At 41.6% G+C, this 24,704-nt stretch overlaps 2 protein-coding genes across 8 annotated transcripts in view; both read right to left on the bottom strand.

Moving 5' to 3' along the window:
- Window positions 1-7,366, bottom strand: part of CCDC30 (coiled-coil domain containing 30) — a 149,131-nt gene extending 141,765 nt beyond the window's left edge. The window contains exon 1 of the mRNA XM_030823616.1: window positions 7,285-7,366. Within this exon, the coding sequence (XP_030679476.1) occupies window positions 7,285-7,302 (18 nt within the window). The 5' untranslated portion in view covers window positions 7,303-7,366. The remainder of the gene's footprint in view (window positions 1-7,284) is intronic.
- PPCS (phosphopantothenoylcysteine synthetase) lies at window positions 7,311-24,690 on the bottom strand. Of its 7 annotated transcripts, none has more exons than XM_030823618.1 (3): window positions 23,958-24,531; window positions 23,681-23,784; window positions 7,311-7,466 (listed from the first exon to the last, which is right to left on the bottom strand). In XM_030823618.1, exons 1-3 carry the CDS (start codon window positions 24,463-24,465, stop codon window positions 7,344-7,346), a joined length of 735 nt encoding a protein of 244 aa, XP_030679478.1. In that variant the 5' UTR covers window positions 24,466-24,531; the 3' UTR covers window positions 7,311-7,343. The 7 variants fall into 7 exon arrangements, with proteins under 7 accessions (XP_030679478.1, XP_012366927.1, XP_004089809.1 ...); XM_012511473.2 differs by lacking the exons at window positions 7,311-7,466; window positions 23,958-24,531 and adding exons at window positions 20,610-21,429; window positions 24,532-24,690 and having other exon boundaries at window positions 23,464-23,784; XM_004089761.2 differs by lacking the exons at window positions 7,311-7,466; window positions 23,958-24,531 and adding exons at window positions 20,610-21,429; window positions 24,532-24,690.
- Window positions 24,691-24,704: the final 14 nt, after the last annotated feature.

Raw genomic sequence — 24,704 nt, 5'->3', positions numbered from 1 at the left:
GATAGCATTTATTATTAATAGCATTTAAAATATGAAGCACCTACGAATAAATCTAACAAAAATGGGCAAGATCTTTGTGGGGAAAATTATAAAAATTTACCTACATACATTAGAAAATGAATAGATATTTCATAATCACAGATCATATCTATCGAACAATTTAATTTTTATATATGGTGTGAGATAAATTTATTGCAAGGTTTAAAATTTCATGTATTGCCTTGACATCTTTCAGCCTCATGGAAGCCCCAAAAAAGCCTAGCCATCAGTTACTCGGCTCACACCAGAGATGTCCCCCATCCAGAGAGAAAGAGTCCCCATCTGGCCAGTTCCTCTATCAGCCAGAGCAGCTGTACTCCACCCAGTCCTCAAACTAATGAGTTTCACTTCCCTGCCAGCCCATAGAATTTTTCACACAAGCCAATCACATCTTTCCATGGGAACCAGGAGGCACCTCATCTTCTTGTTACTACAAAGCCTGCCTCCCATACCCCCTGTGAGTTCATTCTATTCCTGAGAGTAATCCCCTGTGGCCCTGCATAGCATAGCATATCTATCCTCTTCCCATGGGCTGTGAGTATATGTGACTAATAAACTGTTATCAATCTCATCTCTCCCCAGTGTCAGGTGTCATGTATTTGGCCATCTTGTGGTATTTAGAGCAGGCATTCCTCACCAATGGGAAACAGAACTTCGATCAGGATTTGGGGGGCTTTTTTTTTTTTTAGCATATGTCTATATCTAATTGTTCCAGCATCATTTGTTGAAAAGGTTATCTTTTTCTCATTGAATTACTTTGTCACCTTTGTTGAAAATCTGTTGATGGTGTACTTGTGGGCTTATTTCTGGACTCTCTATTGAGAGATCTATAGATCTATCTGAATGCCAAGAATGCATTTTCTTTTTTTGAGACGGAGTCTCACTCTTTCGCCCAGGCTGGAGTGCAATGGTGCAATCTCGGCTCACTGCAACCTCCACCTCCCATGTTCAAGCGATTCTCCTGCCTCAGTCTCCTGAATAGCTAGGATTACAGGCACCCACAACCACGCCCGGCTAATTTTTCTATTTTTAGTACAGATGGGGTTTCACCATGTTGGCCAGGCTAGTCTTGAACTCCTGACCTCCGGTGATCTGCCCACCTCGGCCTCCCAAAGTGCTGAGATTACAGGCGTGAAACATCGTGTCCAGCCCAAGAGTATATTTTCTTGATTGCTACAGCTTTATGGTTAAGTCTTGAAATCAGGAAGTGTTAGTCCTCCAACTTTGTTCTTTTTCAGTTTTTTGACTAGTCTAGGACCTTGCATGTCCACATCAATTTTAGAATCAGTTTGTCAGTTTCTACAAATAAAAAAAGTGACTCTGCTGATTATTTTATGCTCAGGCTCTTTACAACATTAGCTAAAACAAAATATTAGCTTTAACCAAATTGGGAATGCAACACAAATGTTACAGGCTATATTTTATCATAAAATGGGTATCTGGGAGGGGTTTTTTGGTTTTTGTTTTGTTTTGTTCCGTTGTTTGAGACAAGGTCTCCCTCCGTTCCCCAGGCTGGAGTGCAGTGATGCAATCATGGCTCACCACAGCCTTGACCTCCAAGGCTCAGGTGATCCTCCCACCTCTGCCTCCTGAGTGACTGAGACTACAAGTGCATGCCACCATGCCTGGCTAATTTTTGGATTTTTTGTAGAGATGGGGTTTCGGCACGTTGCCCTGGCTGGTCTCAAATTCCTAGGCTCAAGCAATCTACCTGCCTTGGCCTCACAAAGTGCTGGAATTACAGGCGTGCGCCACCGTGCACGGCCAGAGAATCTGTGTTAATTCTTTCTGGCCGTTACTGGAAAACTATGATCTAAAAGTGATTGAGTAGATGGCATTAGAGTCATCCAAGATTTCACCCACCATTCTCAATTTGTTTTACAGATTCATTTTCATTAATAACTCAGTTCATCTTCCCTTCACCATTTACACTCTGAGCCTTGTTTTCGTTCTCATTCTTTGATTATTACTGCAAAACTAACCCTAAGTTTCCCACTTCCAATCTGGTCCCTATGTAATCCATCCCTCTACTGTTGCTAGAGTAATTTTTCTAAAACATGTATCAGATCATGTTAACTGCCCTCTTAAAATTATTTAGTGATTCTCCAGATATTTTATAACAAAGTCAATAACTCATATATTCAAATATATTTGTATGCCTTTAGCATAGTCCAGGAACATCAAGCATAGTCCAGATGCCTTAGTTTATGGTTTCACCATGACGTGGTTCCTGAAAATATCTCCAGCCTCATTTCTTCTTAGCATTCACTTATGTGAACCAGTATGTATTATCGACTCTGTTCCCTTTGCCAGGAATGCCTTTCCCAACTTCTTAATCTAGCTAGCACCTTTCAAAACACAACTCAATACAATCTCCTTTGGAAGCCCTTTCTGGTCACCCTACCCATCCTGTCTTTCTCATCACCTCCCCTGAATTTTCCTAGTGTTCTGTGCTTTCCCTTAGCATAGGACTATCCACACTGAACTACAACCACTGGCTTATCTCTTTCCTTCATAGTTTACAGATTTATTGCAAGTCCAGATCAAGTCTAATTTGAAGAATGTGGGATGAATAGGATTGATTTACAAACTGAGGCTTACTGGTAGTCCAAATCATTAATATGCTAGGGAAAATTGTATGTGAACTTTTGCATTATAATGACATCATTCTCCTATTTATCAATCATCAAGAGATAATTTATATTGCAAAAACACATGGCCTGTAATCCCAGCACTTTGGGAGGCTGAGGCAAGCGGATCACGAGGTCAAGAGATCGAGATCATCCTGGCCAACATGGTGAAACCCTGTCTTTACTAAAAATACAAAAATTAGCCAGGCATGGTGGCGTGCATCTGTAGTCCCAGCTACTAGGGAGGCTGAGGCAGGAGAATCCCTTGAAGCCGGGAGGCAGAGGTTGCAGTGAGCCGAGATCACACCACTGCACCCCAGCCTGGGTGAAAGAGTGAGACTCCATCTCAAAAAAACAAAAAACAAAACAAAGAAAAACACATGTTGGCAGCAGGACATACAGTATCCTCTGTTTCTTGCAGTGTGGCAGATTAGAGCCCTTGAACAACCTTCCTACTGAGAATTACCAGAAATGCTGGAAGAAATTTTCCAGAAGCTTTGTAGAGGAAAAAAAAAAAAAGCCGGAATTAAAGAAAACTCTTAAAATGCAACCACTATACAAACAAAAATAGAATATTAACTTTAAATCATCAGAAGAAAATTCAGTCTACCCAGTAGAAAGCAAGAAAGGAAAAAATGAGGGTACAGTACAGTAATATGTCCTATAATTAACTCAGTTTTCTCTGCACCTGAGGCAAAAAAAAAAAAAAAACTTCCATCAACAAACTCTTGTAAAAGAAATTTCTAAAAGGAAAAAAGGAAAATGATCCCAAATGGAATATCTGAGATGCAAGGAAAAATGCTGAGTAAAGAAAATAATAAATGTGTGGTAAATATAATCACTGACCATATATAATAATATGTATAATAACAGCACCTAATTTTTTTATCTTTTTTTTTTTTTTTTTTTGAGAAGGAGTTTCACTCCTTTTGCCTAGGCTGGAGTGCAATGGCACAATCTCCGCTCACCACAACCTCTGCCTCCCAGGTTCAAGCAATTCTCCTGCCTCAGCCTCCCAAGTAGCTGAGATTACAGGCATGTGCCACCACACACGGCTAATTTTGTATTTTTAGTAGAGACAGGGTTTCTCCATGTTGGTCAAGCTGGTCTTGAACTCCCCACCTCAGGTGATCCGCCCACCTCGGCCTCCCAAAGTGCTGGCCTAATAGCACCTAAGTGTGTAGCTACACAAATATAGAATATTCTAAAGGGGTTCCATCTGTATTTTCCTTTGCAGCTTTGAAGTACTTAATATTTTCTAAGTCCTTAATATGCTAGTGAAGGAGTTAAAAATATGCCACTCTGGTGTATTGACTATTATGAGTTAAACACACTTGAAAAATAGCAGGTGCAAGATCACTCTGATCCTCCTTCTATTTCTTAAAAGCAGAAGATGAAATTCCCATGTTGAAAGATGCCCTCCCTTTGCTAGAAGGAAAGCAACACTCTTATGATTAAGGATGGGAAGTTGAGGCCAAGAGAATTCTGTACAGACCTTGTTAAAGTAACTCTTATCTCTTCAGCCTTTCCATATATTTAGTTGCTTTTTCACAACTTACTATTGTCTGTCTAACTCAGTATATGAGAGATTGATTCTAAGTGCTTCTTTGGGTCTTCATCTCCATTTATTTCCAATTTAAATAAATTTGTATGCTTTTCTCCTGTTAATCTGTCTTATATCAACTTAATTCTCAGGCTCAGCTGGGAAAAAAAAAAAAAACCTAAAGAGGAAGAGGTAAAGTGTTGCATCCCCTGAACTAGGTACTTTACAAGCCAGGTACTGTGAGAGACACAAATCACTAAAACTAGGACATGGTCTCTACTCCAGAGGAGCTGACACAGATTATAATATAGCGTGGTAAGTGCTGTAATAGACACTGAAAGAAAATACCCTGCACTCTCACACACATTTCAGACTATTTCAGAATACATACTTTTTAAAAGACAGGCAGAAAATACACCTAAAACATTAGAAGTATTATACTTTTCTTGGGGTAGAAGATATAATTTTTCCCTTCCTTATACTTGCATACATTTCTCAAATTTTCTATAATGTCATATGTTAATTTCTAGAATTAGGGAAGAAGTTTTAAAATGATATGCCCACAAAAGGAAAAACAACTCTGAGTTGGAGCTCTTTAAACCCAAGTCTAAGCTGTTCATTTTCCTTTTCATCATAACCATGAGAAAATGCTTCTTTTCCCTCTGTTAGGTTACAAATATAGTTTGCATAATTTTCCACCTAAAAAAAACGCATTTTCTTACTTTTAGTCCATGACTCATATTTTAATCCATATTAAAGGTCCAGGAAGTGAAAGAGCAATTAAGAGATCAACATTCTATTATGACTATAATCTGAGAAAACAACAGAAAACTCAGCTTTCCTTAAGTGTTGGCATCTGGCTCTAAACTCCCTTCCAGCTGTCTTACATTATCATACGCTATGTTTCCCATAGGTATGATGACATGTAACCACAAATTTCTGGGACAGTCCCAATCTCTAATATTTTTTTCTATCAACATACCAGGTTTCAAATCAAGTCTCCCTATCTGTGGTTTAGGAAATATGGTCATGATATCCATGAACAGAGAAAAATCTACATAATAATTAGGTTTATACTGCTATGCTGAAACTGATGGCTAAGATGATTAAATGTTAACAGGAGATTACATGAAAACAAATTGTTGGGTATTCTTTGAAAAGTTTCCAGTTAATATAACGGCTTCACAAAAAGCTACTTTTATGTGCATAATAACAGGTAGAAAGTTAATATGCTCCAGACACTATATTAAGTACATCAAATATTTAATTGTCACCACAACAACATGGGACTATTATTCTCCCACTTTGGAGGTGACGAAGCAGGCTTAGAAAGGCTAAGAGACTTGCCTTGTCACATAGGGAATAAGGGGAGGAGCTAGAATTCATACTCTCATGGGTAGAAACCAGAGACTGAGCTCTTACTATGCCAAAGTGCTTAGAAGTAGACTACCAAAATAACTGAATTGCATTTTGGTGAATTCTTTGGAAGCCTATAGGAAAACTCCTCAAAATATGTACAAAAAGATAAATAGGGCCAGGCGCGGTGGCTCATGCCTGTAATCCCAGCACTTTGGGAGGACGAGGCGGGCAGATCACGAGGTCAGGAGATCGAGACCATCCTGGCTAACATGGTGAAACCCCGTCTCTACTAAAAATACAAAAAATTAGCCGGGCGCGGTGGCGGGCGCCTGTAGTCCCAGCTACTCGGGAGGCTGAGGCAGGAGAATGGCGTGAACCCGGGTGGCGGAGCTTGCAGTGAGCCAAGATCGCACCACTGCACTCTGGCCTGGGAGAAAGAGCAAGACTCCGTCTCAAAAAAAAAAAAAAAAAAAAAAAAGATGAATAGTATAGAATGAACATAGGAATCACAGTCCAACTTCATCACTTCCTGGCAAGCTTCAGTTTCCTCTTTAAAATGGCAGGAACAATATCTATTTCTAATGATAATAGCTATCATTTATTGAACACTTGCTAGGTGCCAAGTACGTGCGTAATTTATATACACTAACCTGTATAAATCTCACAAATCCCTTTGAAGATGCTATTAACATCTCCATCTTACAGACAGAAATTTCAAGTTCAAAGCAGTTGAGTAACTTGCCCAGGGTTAAATAGAAAGATAATGCTAAAGGCTACTTTTCACCCCCATCTGCCTAATGTTAAAGTTCACACTCTATGATGCTATACTGCTTTTCATTCTAAAGGAGCTGCATTCTTCTTTAGAATCTGGAGATTGGATTGTCCTTTAAGAATTAAATTTTAAAATATTACCTGTGTGAGCTGAAATGTGAAAACATAGCAGAGTGATTCCCACGCAACCTGAGATAATTCATTAGTTCATTTAAAGAAAGTATGTAGAAAGTATGTTGATCAGTATTGGAAACATCCAAAAGAGTAACAATAGGATCAAAAAATAGCTTTATCTACTCCTCTAAGCACTAGGTGCCTGGTCCTAGGATATGAGGTCCAGAATGAGCGTAGATATAGATAGCCCTATTGTGGAAACCTGGCTATCTCAGCCAATGCTATAAAAATTTAGAATCATTTGTTCACTAAGTAAACATCTAATTAAAAGTTGGCTTCCCACATAATGTGCCTGTAAGAGAATACATCAGCCACCAAAAATACATGTTTAGTTCCTCTGGCAATTATATTTCTTATTGTCAATTAAAAAGGAGGTGTCTCATCTCTATGACTTTGGTTAATACAAGTCCAACTTTGAGAAGCAGATCCACTGATACTATGCTGACATTAGTTTCTAAGCCTTCAAAGAAAAGAGAAACCTAGAAGGTAAGCTCCTGAGAGATGGATGACTACCAAGATAATAAAAGCTACCTGGAGCAGTCCTGCTTAGATGCTCAACCAGTCATCACTGGGCAACATCCTATACATGTAGTCTTAATGGAAACCAACACAGACTGTTGCCATGTTTCATTAAAAAAATAGTCTACACGTGGGTGCTTTTCAAACTGTACAGTGATAGCCAAACATTAGTTTTTAATATGTCAATTTAATGAAGGGCAATAAGCAAAATCACAGGTGTCTTTAAAATTCTATGCTATTAGTTCTTACTTCTTTTGTTTCATCCATGTGCTTCACTATAAGCTCTTCTACATCTCTGGTAGCGGTCCTCAGCCTGTCTTCACTGTGCTGGCTGGAATAAGCACCAAACAGAGTTGTTCTTCTGTAGTAGCAAGGGGATTGATTTCTTCTTTTTCAAGATGGTGAAGTATGTCTTCTAAATGAACTTTTCCCTTGATAGAAGAAATAAGCATATGTGTAGGTACACACACACGCACACACACGACTGAGGATGCAAGGTATCTATGTGGGTGCCACCTTAGGCTCATTAGAGTACTAGTATTTAGGGTATTAGTAATAGAAAGCTAGTAAACCACCTGATCCTTCATCACACTTATGTATGTGTATGTATATATATCGTGGAAAATCCAAGATATTTCTAAAGAACAAAATATAGCTGGCAATACACATACAAAGCTGCTATGTGAGGAAAACGGAAAGCAGGAATAAAGAAGTCTATGTATATATGTCTAGAGTCAGACTCTCTACAATGTATATTTTACTTTTCCTATTGTTATCTAGTTATGAGCACTTAGATGAAACAGCTGGTAATACCAAAAAATTTAAGCTCTGAACAACTGTATATCTTCTAAAATAACAAATGACATGAAATATTTAATGAAAATTATGTACAATGGAAAAAAAGAAAGCTTTTCTGTCTGTTCTGAAGTTTACAACTTTTATCTAAAAAGTCTCCCAAAGGGCTCTTGTTTCTTTTTTAAAGTCCAAAGAAGTCTTTGTTCCTTTTATTGCATATTTAGAAATAAAAGGACTCCTCTGGAAGCTAGAGAGGCCGCTAATTCTGTACTATCCAGGATTTATTTTACTCACAGAATATGTCTTATAAATTATGTTGACTTCTCATTAATTCAGTTCTCTTCTGCAACTTTTTGATCTAAGCCTGCTATCAATGTTAATTTTTTTAGGTTGCAAGTAATCATGACATAACAGTTTGCAGTATGACAGTATATGAAAGATAAATATCTGCTGATCGATGAAGTGATATCTGTGTTACTAGAACCACTAACTATTTTTTTTTTTTTTTGAGATGGAATCTAGCTCTGTCCCCAGGCTGGAGTGCAGTGGTATGATCTCAGCTCACTGTACCTCTGCCTCCTGGGTTCAAGTCATTCTCCTGCCTCAGCCTCCTGCGTAGCTGGGATTACAGGTGTGTGCCACCACGCCTGGCTAATTTTTGTATTTTTAGTAGAGATGAGGTTTCACCATGTTGGTCAGGCTGGTCTCAAACTCCTGACCTCAAGTGATTAGAACCACTAACTATTAATAGGACTTGCTGTTCTAATCAAATACAACTTTTAACCAAGTTAATCTGACCCAAATTGCAGTGACAGACATAATTGTTATTGTACTTCAGTCCACATATACTATTTTGCTTTTTAAAAAGCAAAACCATATTTTTATTATTTTTCTCTTTGATTGCTAAGTTTTCTAGAGTCTTACCATTTCCACATCAACAGTATTTATAGATGGTACATGGTTTTAACTATCAGCTGATACTCATACTGATGAAAAAGCACCCAAGTCTGAATCCTGCACCTCTGTGGGTCCTCTTCACGACATATAACTAAAAATGTTCTTTTGTTCCCCGACCTCCTTCACCTGGTCGCCACTCATATCTTCCCCCTTCTCCCTACAAGGTCTCTGAGCATCATACGGTTATTTGTGGTTTTAGTCCTGGGTAGCAGAGAGCCCAAGATACTAAGAATACATAGCATCCTATGAGGACTATTTGGCAATATGGAAAAATGCTTGTGTGATAATGCTAAGAGAAAAAGCACAATGCAAAAGTATTATTATAACTATGTGAACACCAGACACACAAAGAAATGACTGGGAGCAAATACCTCAAAGTGCTAAAAGCAGTTGTGATAAACTGATGAGGTAATTAGAAAATAAATGCTTAAATTATTGTAAGTCCTGTACTGTGGGTTGCTTGCCCAACAGCATAATCCCCATGCTGTAGGGGTGCAGTAGGGGAATCTTAGGTTGGAGGATGTTAAAAGGAAAAGGGGATCAGGGATATTGGAAAATACCTTTGGATCTGATCCTTGCTGATCAGGAGGATGGTATAGGCTTCAGGTCAATACTCAAGTGCACAGATCACCCAAGCTCCTTCACTTGACCATTCTCCCAAAGCCAGTGATCTTTATTCACCATTTTATTTAGCCACCCATCCTCATGGCTACACCTGAGTCCTTTTCAACAGCCTGAACTGATGCTGAAACCCTGCCATCCTAAACTCCATGTGTCTCCCTCTAACACCTTCTATGCTTCTTCCCCTCTTTTTCTTCATTGTTGTAAATACACATAACTTAAAATTTACCATTTTAACCATTTTTAATAAAATTCCATGGGATGAAGTACAACCACAATGTTGTCTAACCATCACCACAATCATTTCCAGAAATTTTCCATTATCCCAAACAGAAATTCTATACCCATTAAACAATAACTTCTCATTCCCCTCTTCCCCAGTCCCTGGGAATCTCTATTCTACTTTCTGTCTCTGTAAACCTGCCTATTTTATATAACTCATAGAAGTGGAATCATACAATATTTGTCCTTTTGTATTGGCTTATTTCATGCAGCATAATGCCTTCAAGGTTCATCCATGTTGTATCGCTAATCATAATTTCATTTATTTTTAAGACTGAATAATATTCCATTGTATGTACATAGCACATTTTATTTATACATTCACCTGTTGATGGACATTGGGGTTGTTTCCACCTTTCAACTATTGTGAATGATGCTGCTATGAACACTGGTGTAAAAGTATCTGAGTCCCTGTTTTCAATTCTTTGGGGTATATACGTAGGAGTGGAATTGCTAGATACATAATTCTATGTTTAACTTTTTTTTTTGAGGAACTGTCCTACTGTCTTCTACTGCAGCTGTACCATTTTATGTTCCTACCAGAAATGCAGAAGGTCTTAATATCTTCACATCCTTGTCAACACTTACTTTGGGTTACTTTAAAAAAAAAATAGCCATCCTACACATATACACCATGGAATACTATGCAGCCATAAAAAATGATGAGTTCATGTCCTTTGTAGGGACATGGATGAAACTGGAAAACATCATTCTCAGTAAACTATCACAAGGACAAAAAACCAAACACCGCATGTTCTCACTCATAGGTGGGAATTGAACAATGAGAACTCATGGACACAGGAAGGGGAACATCACACTCCGGGGACTGTTGTGGGGTGGGAGGAGGGGGGAGGGACAGCATTAGGAGATATTCCTAATGCTAAATGAGTTAATGGGTGCAGCAAATCAACATGGCACATGGATACATATGTAACAAACCTGCACATTGTGCACATGTACCCTAAAACCTAAAGTATAATAATAAAAAAAATAAATAAAAATAAATAGCCATCCTAATGGGTGTGAAGCAGTTGCTCTCTTAAACTAAAAGAATTCTACAATTACAGTGAGACCTCCAGTCTCTGGACCATTACATCCTCTCTCAAACTACCAGATACTCTTTGGCTTCACCTGTTTGCCCCTCAAGCCTAAACCCAACTGTTGATCACTTCAGTCCTTCACCAGCATCCCCAGTTGTCTTACCCCTTTGTCCCACCTTCCTTGCAAATCTCAGCCCTGGAAAAGTTCATGCATTTGACTATTCTTCACTCAGGTTGCTGAGTGCTGACAGAGAACAAAATCAAACAGTCATGCAAATTTGAACCACTACAAATTCATGGCTTCTGGTCTGAGCCAAGCTTCTCAACCACTGGGTCATTTACGAGTTACTAGTTTCTGTTACTATTTCACTCAGCAACTATTCAAAACTTTCACCTCTCCCATCAAACTGAATATCTCATCTCTCCCCTCACTCTTGGCAAATGACCTTGTCTCCCAGAGAACTAGTAAAACTAAGGTCATCATAAAACTGTCAGTTGCTTCTCCTCACCAACATACCAACCTTCATCTCTACCCATCTTGTCCTCTTTCCCTTCTCAGTGGAAGAGCTTCCCAACCTCCTGATCAAGGTTAATCCCTTTACCTGTATTCTAGGCCCCATCCCATACTGCTTCCTTAGGGAAAAATTTTCTTTTCTGTATGTTCCTTATCTCCTTCTCTACTATTCTCTTGTCCTCAGCTCAAGACATCTCTGGTCTTAAAGATACAAAAAATAACCTTCCTTTAGCTGCACCATATACCTCTCTAGCTACTGTCCTCTTTTGGACAATTTGTCTTCCACACTCCTATATTGTGGCTTCTGTGCTTGGCTTCCACACTCCCACACTTGCTGCATTTTGCCTTCTGCTCTTACCATTGTACTCAAATTATCAGTCAACAATGAACTCAAAATGCCACATCCATAGTTCACTACAGTTTCAAACTCCTGGGCTCTAGTGATCCTTCCGCCTCAGCCTCATGAGGAGCTAGGACTACAGAAATGTGCCACCATGCCCATCTTATTTTTTAAATTATTTTTTTAGAGACGAGGGTGTTGATATGTTGCCCAGGCTGGAACTGAACACCTGGGCTCAAGTGATCCTCCCATTTCAGCCTCTCAAAGTGCTGGGATTACAGGCATGAGCCACTGTGTCTGGCCCTGTTTTTGTTCATTTGTTTTAACATATGATCTCTTTGCTGTACCTCTTCACTCCTTCCCTGAAAGTTTTTTTTTTTTTTTAATTCTGTTCTGTGATGTCACTTTCTCCTGTTTTGACTCCTATGTCTCTAGCCTTTCCTTCCCAGTATTCTTCCTGGGTTCCTCCTCTTCCATCCCTTCGAATGCTGCCATTTCCAAGAACCCTGCCTTTAGCTCTCTGCCCTTCTCACTACCATGTGATTAATAGCTTGGGCACAAGAGTCTAACATACCTTGGCTCAAACCTTGGCTTCGCTACTTTGTAACTGTGTGACTTACACAAGTCAGGTGACTTCTTTAAATTTTTATTCTGTCTGTAGAATAAATGTAATAGTAATGCCTACCTCACTGGGTTGTTTGAAAGATTAAATAAGAATCTCTCTCTGCTATGCTCCAGATCAATCTAGAAGTGGCAAGAAACAGAAACACATTGAAGTTGGAACAAATACAGGTGAGTGTGGTAGAGACTGCCGGTGTCCTTTAATATTTACTATTCCCGTCTTCCACAGAAATAAGATATTTAGTGTTTTGACTGATCACAAGGGTGACTTCCTTACTGATAGATACAGCCAGGTGACCAAGTTCTGACCAAAGGGTGTAAATGGAGTTATGTGCCGCTTCCAGAAACTGTCCTTAAGGAACATGATGCCCCCTTTCTTGCTCCTTTCTCCTTTCTACTAGCTGGAATTCAGACAAGATAGCTGAAGCTTGAGCAGCCATCCTGGGCACCATAAGCTGGAAACCACATGCCATGGATGCTATAATATCAGGAGAGAAGAAATCCGGGTCTCTGACCATTTCAAGGTGCTGCTTCTACCAGTTACAGATTGCTTTATTTTTGACTTTCATGTGGGAGGAATACATTTCTTTCTTTTTCAATGCATTATTATTTTGGGCTTTCTGTCCCTCACACAACCAGCTAATCCCAACTACTATACGAGGGTTATTGAGTGGATGAGGTACAAAGACATATGCTGGAAACTAAATGTGGCTACACAGGAATTGGATACGGAACTACACAGCCATTAACAGTCTCTCCTGACCCATGAGGTCTTTTGTCTCTGAGCTTCCCTGTGAGTTTGCTCCTCTTGCTTCTCCGCAGAGATGAACTTCCTCTGCTTGCTCATCAGCAAGGCTGAAAACAGCTATTCAAGTCCTTAGCCTATGTGACTTTTTAGATTAAGCCATTTCTATCTTTGTATCTCTTAGTTCAAATTTTTGAAAGAGACAACTGTTTGTTGCTCACCGAATAGGCTGTGCCCCCCTCTCCAAAGTTACCTGTATTTTTCCCATTCAGTCAGTTGTACATGGAATGGGTTGGAAGTAGAGGTACAAATATGGCCTCTGTGCCTACTCTTTAAGCAAGATTTGGCATAAAGATGCAAGTTCCAGAGAAGAGGCTATAAGCTAGGAGGGCAATATAAAATGAGTCTACTGTTTAAGACCAGTGTGTGTCCAGTTTTCTTGTGAACAACTCAGCTTGAACAACCCATTCATCTTTCCCTCCTCCTTCTGTATTTCATAGTTAAAATCACTGTCAACATAGTTTCCCAAGCCAGAAACCCAGGAGTCATCCTTGATCCTCCTTCCTATTCATTCTACCCTGGTATGCAACCAGTCACTGAATTTGCAGTACTTCTTTCATCATTTTCTAACTCATCCTCTCCATGTCTAGGGTTACTGCCTTAGTTTAGGCTTGCCTACTATTTTTTCAGTTTAGTGTAATAGCATCCTCCAGGCTGGCCTACATCCAATCTGTTCTCAGTAAAACTCCAGACTGATCCTCCTGACTGCAAATCACTTGCTGCTTAACCTTCTCGTAGCTTTCAGGTAGAGTTCAAACCCTTTAGCTTGGGGCCAGATATTCTTCACAATCTGGTTCCTCCCAGTCCCTCTAGCTTTGTCTTCTGCCGTGCCTTGATATTAGCCATTCATGTCAGTATACTTAGTGGTCCCCATCATGCTGCTTATATTTCCACAAATTTTGACATTCAGGTCACTCTGCCTGGAATGGTGCTATGAGATCCCCAAACAAACATTTTCCCAGTGGATTTATTGAGACCTGATAAATTCTAGTAAACTAGATCTTGAAGTAATAAAACTAAATTATGAATGCTCTGACACCTAAACTGTACCTAAAATTGCCCACACAACAAAGTACATAAGAATACTATTCTTGGCCGGGCACAGTGGCTCATGCCTGTATCCCAGCACTTTGGGAGGCCGAGGCAGGTGGATCACCTGAGGTCAGGAGTTCAAGACCGGCCTGGCCAACATGGTGAAACTCTGTGTCTACTAAAAATACAAAAATTAGCCAGGCATGGTGGCATGCGCCTGTACCCAGCTACCCAGGAGGCTGAGGCAGGAGAATCGCTGGAACCCGGGAGGCAGAGGCTGCAGTGAGCCGAGATCTCGCCACTGCACTCCAGCCTGGGCGACAGAGCAAGGCTCCATCTCAAAACGAAAACAAAAACAAAAAACTATTCTGTCCAAAGTAGATACTAAGCAAAGGCTCATTAAATCTCTTAAAAATCTAATCTCTGGAAAGAAGTACATCCTGAAGTGGTTTTAGGCCTCCAAAAACTTCTAGATGTAAAGAATAAGGTGGTAAAGCAAACTGAGACAAAGAATTTTAAACGAGAAGAGGGCAAGGAGAATGGGTGCAGTCTCCTTGTTGTTCTTTCTCCTAGTAGGTACTCTCCAACTGCATTGCAGGGGCCAGGACCCTATCTTATGCCATAGCACATCTCCTGACTCTGAGCAAAGGCTGAGCTTTGGATTCTAAAGTCTTTGAGTGACACCAGGGAACAAAGTACATAGCACGGCCACAAAAACTGAAATATCCAGTCAGGTGACTTTTCACTGTAACCTTTCTATCTTCTATCTTCCACTCCTTTCACACAAATATAATTTAAAACTCACACACATCTTAAATACAATACATATTATGCACAGTTTTTCAATTCCCAAATAAAATTAGTATACTTTTTTCAAAAGTTGAAAACAGTGTAGCAATGTAAAAAATGTTTAAAATATAAAGTGAAAAAGAAAGGCAAAATGTACATAACTATGTAAAAATGTACACAGCTAAGCAACAGTGACACAGAACAAAAAAATGAACTGCTGATGTGTTAAGACAGAGTTTCTCAACCTTGGCACTACTGACATTCTGAGCTATTGTGGAGGCATGTCTGTGCATATTAGGATATGGAGCAGCATCCCTGGTCTCTACCAACTAGACACCAGTAGCATATCCCTAGTTGTGACAACTAAAAATGCTTATGTACATTGCCAAATGTCTCACAGGGGGCAAAACCCCACCCCCCTCCCCAGGTTTAAAACTGTGCTAGAGGCCGGGTGCCGTGGCTCACGCCTGTAATCCCAGCACTTTGGGAGGCTGAGGCAGGCGGATCACCTGGGGGCGGGACTTCGAGACTCAGCCTGACCAACGTGGAGAAACCCCGTCTCTACTAAAAATACAAAATTAGCAGGGTGTGGTGGCACATGCCTATAACCCCAGCTACTCAGGAGGCTGAGGCAGGAGAATCACTTGAACCCGGGAGGTGGAGGCTGCAATGAGCCGAGATCGTGCCATTGCACTCCAGCCTGGGCAACAAGAGTGAAACTCCGTCTCAAACAAAACAAAACAAAACAAAACAAACAAACAAAACAAAAACAAAAAAAACTGAGGTAGAATGACAGGAATTTATTTTTTTTGAGACAGGGTCTCACTCTGTAGCCCAGGTTGGAGTGCAGTGGTGCGATCATAGCTCACTGCAGCCTCAACCTCCCAGGCTCAAGTGATCCTCCCACCTTAGCCTCCAGAGTAGCCAGGACTACAGGAGTGCTCCACCATGCCTGGCTAATATTTTGCAATGTTTGTAGAGTCAGGTTTTTTCCATGTTTGCCCAGGTTAAAATTTTTTTAAATTTATGCCTTGCTATTCAATAAATACATATTAGAATAGGAAAGGAAAGGAAAGCCCCTTACAATATAGCATCTAACATACTCTTTTTTGAAGAGTTAGGGTTTATCCAGTTCCAATTTAATGTGCAAGATTGAAAAGGCTGCAGAACTTGTTTTTGTTTTCTGATCTATTCTAGAGGAGAAAGCTTAATTTTTCAGTATTTAAAAACTTGACCTGGCTCTGAGCATGAGACATCACAAACAACTGCTTCCACTGGACTGAGAAATCAAAATATCCAAATCATTGTAGCCCCAAATAGCTGTTTAAAATGTGTATGTTCTGCATGTCCTCAAAATAGGTTTACTTTTAAACCTGAATACTGAAGAAGAAATAGTAAGATTCAACAAGGGATGCATATTGTAAGACAAATTAAGTCAAGCTTTCCAAGCTAAAATAAATTGCACTGGATCTAAATTAATCTTATGCCATATTTAAGGCCCTCTGTTCCAGCCTTTTTAGAACTATTGTGTCTGCTCCCTTGCCAAAAATATTTATTTTCAATCACTCCTTATTGTTTTCATTTATTGGCTTACATCACAAAGAATGTTTTCTGATTCAGAAATTGACAGGAAAAGAAGGCACAAGTACTATTTCAATTATCTCCTCTCCAGAAAATTACATCATATCCCCAATGTTGGGTTCATATGGGCTTAAAGTTGAAATCCTGTCTTACATGATCATTTTGAATGCCCTTTTCACACTGATAAACACATCAATAAAATTTAATTAAACAAGGAACAATCTTCTTTCATTATGTAAGCCTGAAATGGGTCCAATACTGCAATTTTGATTTTTTTTCCATTTTCAAAACACACCAGGCCTGCAGTATTTAATGTTTATATTTACCAATGTGCACTTCTCCTAGTCTCTAGTTTACCCAAGACTGAAAGGTTGCCATAGTGCAAAGAAAAACAGAAAATCTTCCCAATGACTGCAGAACTGGAGAATGCGAAATACTTAGGTACACAAAGCATTGCAGCAGGAAAGCAGAAGGAGGTGGTCTATAGATGACAGAGGTGGTGCAGACAAATGGACATTCAATAACGTGCAGCGTGAATAGGGAAAGGTTAAAATGGCTGTGAAATAAGCAGGATGAGAAAACTGGTGCTTGGAGTGATGAGAAAAGTGGAGAAAGTTGTAGCTTGAAAGGCAGAAGGTAACTGACTTCATGACCTCTGATGTTGAGGATACAAAAGGCCTCCAAATCTTCATCGGGATTCAAGGTTCTGCATGACGAACATCGGCCAAAAGAAAAAACCAGAAAACGGTAGTTCTTTGTTCGCGGGCCTACACGTAGGGGAAAGCTGCCCCTCCGTGGACTTCGTAGTGGCCTGGACCTTCGGGCGCTCTCTGCCCAGGGGCGCGTCTCGACACCTCACCTTTAAGTGAGAAAAGGAACGCCGACCTACCTCGCTGAGGATGTTCTAAGCCCGCTGTCATAATAAGCGGCAGCCTAATACTAAATGCTTGTGGCAGCTGGGTCCAGGGAAAACGGGCGAATTCTCCTTCAGGCGGAATCACTCCACCCAGAGAATAGAAAGGCCGGGCCAGGAGGTGTTCCCCTCCTGTAGTTTCGGACCATACTGGGGAGAAGCAGAAAAGGCCCGGAATGCGAAAAAGAGGGGAGATAGGGTGCTTTCCTCCTTGGGGCTGAGGCAGGAACCTCAGGAACCAAGTCGGAAATTTTCCTGCGGAGGGTGCGGCGAGGGTCCCGGGGTCTCTCGGTCCCTAGGCGCTCAGCTGCTAGCTGCAGGTGCCGACGGAGACCTGGGCGTCATAGCAACCGCGCTCGCCGCGAGACGCAGACGCGTCTTTCCGGCGGGAACCATAGAGACGACGCACGCCAATGGAGCCAGAGACTGTGGTTCTTCTGGAGACTGTTATTATGGCTCACACCATTGGCCTTCGGGTCGGGGGCGGAGTTGTCCCGGCCGTATCGATAGTACAACCCATTCCATTGGCTTTGGAGACAGCTGTAACCATGGTAACGTCGTGTCGAGCGTTTGCGACTTAGCGAATACATTTTGTCTTGGGGCGTTCTAGTTCTCAAAGAACTTCCCGCCAGGCCTCAGCTAGAGCCCCTGCCTACTAACCCTGGATTTATTTTTCTGTAAGTTCCTTCATTCTTAAAGGGGCAGGGAGTGCTAGCTTCTTAAAGGGGCAGGGAGTGCTAGCTCAAGAGTTCTGAATTTTAGGCCTAGATCGTGTCACTAGCCACGTGGGGCACGCAAGATAAATCACAATTTTTGGATCCAGCTTATTATTGGAAAAAGGAAGAAACTGGGCTTGACTAGAATTGTCCCTAAGGCTGAAGCCCTTTAGAAGTCCTAAGCACTGAAAATTCAGGTAAGGTGAACCTTATCTTCCCCACCTATATAATGCAAAATAAAAACTTATAAACGACACAAAATTTAACATACTCAATTTATATCATCTTTTTAGATGCGCTTATTGCAAAATTCTAGTTAATTATCAAACTCGATTTTACTCATGTTTTGGGGGCCCTTGCTTTGCTGGTATCCCAAACACAACATTTCTTGGTCTTACTCTAGTTCCCCAAGAGAATACTTTCCAAATGTTTGCTGGTTCTCCATGCATTATCTGGACGCTATCTTACTCTTTATTTAATAAAGTGCCTCAACCTCTTCTTCTGGCACTAGACTTCTTGCAAGTGTTTTTTCTGAACTAAAATGCTCACCACCAGCACTTGTAGCCCACTTCACTCCTGTTTATCAGTTTAAGTATCACCTACTCAGGGAGACATTCCTCCAAGATCAGGTTCTTAGTTACCCTCATTGACTCATGTTCCTTTTCTTTATACACTTCCACTTGCTAAAATACACACACACACATATACACTTTCTCTCTCCACCCCACCCCCCTGGAACTTTTACTTGTGTAAATAATCTTTTTAAGTGCTCTGAATATAAATTACACTGAAGTGGAAAACACTAAATAATTTCATGTAGAACACTGTTTTTAAGCGTTAACAAGACAGGATATAAAATTCCCAAGGGAGGTAATAATTATGGTAAAGACAAACATTAAGATCACTTCTACTTTTAACGCCATATATCCCCACTGTACATTCAAAGATGATGACAGTCATCATCCACATGAAGCTATGACTGCAGACAAGAACATATTCTACTTCTTGCCCTTCAGTACTGCAGCCACTGACAGAGCCCGCTGCTTTTGGGGTTTTGCGAATTGGACCCGAAGTTCACTTAAAATCATTGTCAAAGGAGCCTGGGTGACCGGGCGTGGTGGCTCACACCTGTAATCCCAGCACTTTGGAAGGCCCGGGCAGGCAGATTACGAGATCAGGAGATCGAGACCATCCTGGCTAACAAGGTGAAACCCCGTCTCTACTAAAAATACAAAAATTAGCCGGGCATGGTGGCGGGCGCCTGTAGTCCCAGCTACTAGGGAGGCTGAGGCAGGAGAATGGTGTGAACCTGGGAGGCAGAGCTTGCAGTGAGCCGAGATCGTGCCACCGCACTCCATCCTGGATGACAGAGCAAGACTCCGCTCAAAAAAAAAAAAAAAAAAAAAAAAAAAAAAAAAAAAGGAGCCTGGGTAACATAGTAAGACCTTGTCTCTATGAAAAATAAAATATTTAGCCAGGCATGGTGGCACACACCTGTAGTCTCAGCTGCTCAGAAGGCTGTGGCAGGAGGAGTGCTTGAGTCCAGGAGTTCTAAATTACAGTGAACCATAATTGGACCAGTGCATTCCAACCTGGGTGACAAAGCATGACCTTGTTTCTAAGAAAAAAAATTTTTTGTTCAAAGGGACTGCTGCTTCCAGAAGTCTTGACTGCTGCAGTTATTTTTCCTCTGTTCAAGGTCACACTTCCTGATTAATGAAGTATTTCAGTCTATCTTCGAATTTCTGTCAAATCTTCTCAATTAAATTTATTGTACTTCTATTATCAGACAGACACAGGGGCTACCCTTCCCTACTCCATGAAACACCATGAATTGTATTTTAAGTCAAATATTTATGTGAAACACAGTACCTGCTTCTACCTTAGTCATCAATGCTAATTTTTCAAATTGCACCTGGACTATCCTACAGATCATTTAGGGAATTTTTTTGCACTATGCTACTTGTGCACTCCAAACCCAAAACCTAGGACAGCAAGAGAAGTATTGAAAGTTTTTCAAAGATTCTCAAGGATTCAAAGATTAAGCAGGGCACTGGTATAACACTGCTTTGCTAAGTGAGAAAAACAATAATTGCAACCATTTAGTGAGTATGAATCAAATTCTAGGCACCAGACTGATGCTTTCTTTTTGCTATTTCATTTGATCCTCACAATAAATGGCATTACTTTGCAGAGAGATTATCCCTATTTTATGCATGCGGACACAGAGATTAAGTCAAATGCTTAAGTTTATAAAGCTAATAGGTGGCACAGTTGGCGAAGTTGATTCCTAGCCCACACTCTACCACACTGTAATGCATCCCTCAGGACAGAGATCACCAAGTGGCCCCTGCCTGGTCCCAGGTGGAAGGACATATTAAGTTAAACTGAAGAGCAGTCCTAAAATACTTGAAATGTAAACTGTTACCCAAATGTGACGTGAATCTACAGTACGAAGCAAAAAGTAAACGCAGTGAAAAACTCACCATTCTACAATCTATCTTCAGGGAGGTATCCTTCTTTCCTACTCCTATATTTGATAAATTTCAAACAAAACAAAACAAAACATCCTTTCCATTGTGTCAGCTTTTGGACACACACTTTATTGCACTTGATTTTTTTATACATCCATTTCCTAAATAAGATATTTTATTCATCTTTTTAATCCTCATGGCTCAGCACAGGGCCCGCCATACATAGGCATTCAACCAATATTTGATCTTCAAAGCATGACCATTCATGCATCCATAATCCTCTTTTTATAGTATAAAGATGGCTGATACTCAGGCCCCCATGTATATTTTAAGGAATATGTAATTCCCAATAAGCTCTTCTTTTTAAAGGTGAGAAACAGTTCTAGTGTTCAACTTCAAAATCAAAATGACATTCAGGTGAGCGTGTCAGGTGTCATTAAAAGGCAAATACCAAATCATATTTGCCTGCACACCACTGCCTTTTCCCTTTCTTTCATTTTCTCTGTCCATATGAAAGCCATGGTTTTACTGTAGTTTTCACCATCTCTAAGAGCCCCGAACAATTTTTGATCCTGTAAGGGCTTTTTACTTCAGTTTTTGTCACCTATAAAAGCTGTGTGTCGAGACTGAAGATTATCCACTATCTTCTCTTCTATCTCTATGCCTTTTTCTATTTCTTCCTCTGATAGCAATAACTTGGTTTCCGAGTCTTTGGTTACAATAAACACAAAGGACTGTCGTGACTCAAGGATATTAGCCACCACCATTTGATGCTGATAAATTTCCAAAGCCTTCCGAGCTCGATTAATTACAATGGCCGGATCAGTCTCCAACTTAAAGGAAATTATAAATGCTTTGGGAGCCCAGTCTTTAACCAAAGGAGAAAGCAGTTTTGGCACCATCTTCATTGTTATCTGTATTGGAAAAAGAAAAGCTTAATAAGCAAACAATGGTCATTACCTACCAGGTCAATCTCATGGGAAACTATGGAAACTAAAGAATCAAATTTAAGTGGGATTTCTCAACCATCAAACTTTTCAGTTAAATGCTTAGTTTAAAAAGTCTTAGGGGGACACAGTGGCTCGGCCTGTAATCCAGCACTTTGGAAGGCCAAGGTGGGCGGATTGCCTGAGCCCAGTTCAAGACCAGCCTGGGCAACATGGCAAAACAATGTCTCTACAAAAAAATACAAAAATTAGCCAAGCATGGTGGCACCCACCTGTAGTCCCAGCTACTCAGGAGGCTGAGATGGGAAGATAACTTGAGCCTGGGAGGTTGAGGCTGCAGTGAGCTGTATTCGTGCCACTGCACTTCAGCCTGGTCAACAAAGCGACACCTTGTCTCACCAAAAAAAAAAAAAAAAAAAAAAGCCTTGGCTCTGTAGAGTTCACAGTGATGCCTAAATTCAAGGCTCCATACATATTCTGGGGCAAACCATGCCTTCTGAATAAGCCCTGCCCTGCTCTGCCACCCTTACCACCATTAATATTTTCTCAAGCATGTCCCTTTATTTTTGAACCAAACCCTCAAATAAACAGATACAAATAATCTGTTCATACGAATGCTTGGCAGAAGCCCAAATAAAGTTGGGTTTTTAAACCTCTCAGCCTAAAATATTTCTTGCATTGGTAGAATGGCTATTAGATTCCATTTTTAAATTGTCACGTGTAACACAACTTAGCAGTGAGGGAACTGATTTTATTTTCACTTGACCAAAACTCCTAGTACCTTATCCCCAATCCCTTCTCAGGGTAATGTTCAGTTGCTTTGTTACTTTCAAGATAGAACTAAAAACTGTGGGATAAACTAAAGATCCCAGAGATATAAAAGTGTGAAATCACTAAGCTAATCATCAGACTTTCCCCTAAAAAAAAGCTGTTAGTGGGATAGGGATCATATACCAGTTTATTTATACTTTATTTTTCTCCTTAGCATTTATCACTACTAAACAAGGTATGTATTTGACTTACTTATTGTCTCCTTTGCAGAGGAAGCAACACAAGGGCAGGGTATGTTTCTTTTCACTGCTTTCATCTCCAGGTCCTACAGCAGTGTAGGACCTCAATAAACAAAGTCAGCAAATGCCCCACAGATAAGAGTTTCTCCTAATAAAATCCTACCTGTATCACCCAATAAATGACTAAGAACTCCTGAAGGTTCCAAGAAGCCAGATCATCTAAAATCACAACCACACCTAACTTACCCATATTTCTTCCTTAACCTACAATAGCCCCCAACTAATCTACCCACTCCACTTTCTCCCTCTCTACTTCGTCTTTCATACTAATGCCAGAATGTTGTTCTAAACAAAAACTTTATCTCCTTCTCCTACTTATGTGTCCCTTAGCTCCACAAGAAAAAGTCCAAGCTCCTTAAAAAAGGAAAACGTAGTCTTCTACAAAGCAAGCCATCTCTTCAGTCAGCTCTCCAGCCTTACCAAAGCACTTCGGTTCACAGCCCACTGTCCACTTTCAAATTCCAATTGCCATACTCTACCTGGAATGCCCTTTCCCACTTCGTACACCCTCTGCTCATTTTGTTTTGTTTTTTGTTTTTTTTTGAGACGGAGTATCGCTCTCATCGCCTGGGCTGGAGTGCAATGGCGCGATCTCAGCTCACTGCAACCTCCGCCTCCCGGGTTCAAGCGATTCTTCTGCCTCAGCCTCCCGAGTAGCTGGGATTACAGGCGCCTGCCACCACGCCCGGCTAATTTTTGTATTTTTTTAGTAGAGACGGGGTTTCACCATGCTGGCCAGGCTGGTCTCAAACTCCTGACCTCAGGCGATCTGCCTTCCTCGGCCTCCCAAAGTGCTGGGATTACAGGCGTGAGCCACCGTGCTCGGCTCTGCTTATCTTTTAAAACCCAGTTCAATTCATCTCCTCCAAGAAGCTTCATCGACTCCCCCAGGATTCACTCGCCCCATGATCTGACTGCGCTTTGTACATACCTCCACTAGAGCATTTATCACTCTGTATTGTAATTATGTCTGTGTCCAGCTCCCTCACTAGATTGTGAGGTCCATGAGGGAGGGCGGTGTCTTATTCATCTCTGTATCCCCTGTGCCTAGCGAATACAGATGCAAAAAGGCCATCTCCAGATCAAGAGGAAATTAACCCAAGATTGGTTATATGGGATTAGATCTCTGGAAGAGAAGCGCCCATCACCTGCAGTGGGCCCCCAGATGACTGGATCTTGTGTTCAGGCATTTCAGAGACAGGAACATAGAAATCTGACACAGCCGCAGCCAGGTAAAACATCGCAAAAGGGCCTGCAAAGAGAAACACAAGGTGTTAACAAATCGGCGAGGTACGATATAGGATCAGCTCCTTCTCAACTTGGGTTCCCCAGCTGAGATCCGTGGGTAAGCAGGAGGTAAGGTGATAAGTGGCTGGAGAGAAAGGCTGTGCTTCCAGGCAAAAGGGGTACTCCTAGGGCACGCACCTAGCGGATTGAGTGCCTGGGCCGCAGCCTGCAACAGATGCAAATAGTCCGCCAAAGTGGTGAACTCTACCGCCAGGAAGGTGCCTGCAGCCGCAGCCTCCTGGTAGCTCCTCAGAGCTTCAGCAAAACCCGGAAGTGCACTCTCCTCGGCCTCCAGGCTCAGCAAGCCCGAAAGGGCTGGGCCCGAAGGCCGCAGAGCGGACAGCCAAGTCTGGGGTGGGAAGCGGTGGGCATAGGGGAAGGCGGAGCGAGCGCGATACAAGAACAGGACCCCGTAGCCGGCGGCGAGAAAGGCCTCGGCCGAGGTTGCACCGCGCCGCCCGCTGCTGAAGTTGTCCAGGAAGCGCACCGGCCGCGCTTCCAGTGGGACCTTGGTGCCGCCTGACGTGACCAACACCACCCGCCGGCCCTGCGCGCCCAGCCTGGCCGCGAAGCGAGCCATAACCTCAGCCCAGCGCGCAGCACCGGGAGGCTGGGGGAACTCGGCTACCGGATCCATATCCGCCATCTGCACCGCAGCGGCCGGCGCCTGCGCACGTTTCGCGGCCGCCGCGCCACGCCCCTTTTCCCCTACCTGGTGTACGCGCCGCGCCGTAGTGAGTGGGCGGTTCACTACCCTTCTTTTGACACTAGGTCCCGATCTCTCCAAGTCTGGAAATGCGTAGTTGTTCTGCTCCAGAGCCCAGCGAAAGTGACACTGCGACGAGGGGGATCCCCGGCTGGGTGGGCATCTAGTAGGGTCACGTT

Source organism: Nomascus leucogenys, chromosome 12, assembly GCF_006542625.1.
Source record: "Nomascus leucogenys isolate Asia chromosome 12, Asia_NLE_v1, whole genome shotgun sequence".
Classification (NCBI taxonomy): Eukaryota; Metazoa; Chordata; class Mammalia; order Primates; family Hylobatidae; genus Nomascus; species Nomascus leucogenys.
The sequence above is the reverse complement of the archived record's forward strand: the minus strand, read 5'-3'. Positions and strand labels throughout refer to the sequence as shown.

What these genes read in the sequence shown, in the direction of transcription:
- PPCS (XM_003273355.2), bottom strand. Translation starts at nt 24,465, where the DNA reads ATGGCGGATATGGATCCGGTAGCCGAGTTCCCCCAGCCTCCCGGTGCT. An exon ending in CCAGGCACTCAATCCGCTAG is followed by an intron (nt 23,785 to 23,957) that starts GTGCGTGCCCTA and finishes TTCTCTTTGCAG; the next exon opens with GCCCTTTTGCGATGTTTTAC. An exon ending in CATCTGGGGGCCCACTGCAG is followed by an intron (nt 21,430 to 23,680) that starts GTGATGGGCGCT and finishes TTTCCAATACAG; the next exon opens with ATAACAATGAAGATGGTGCC.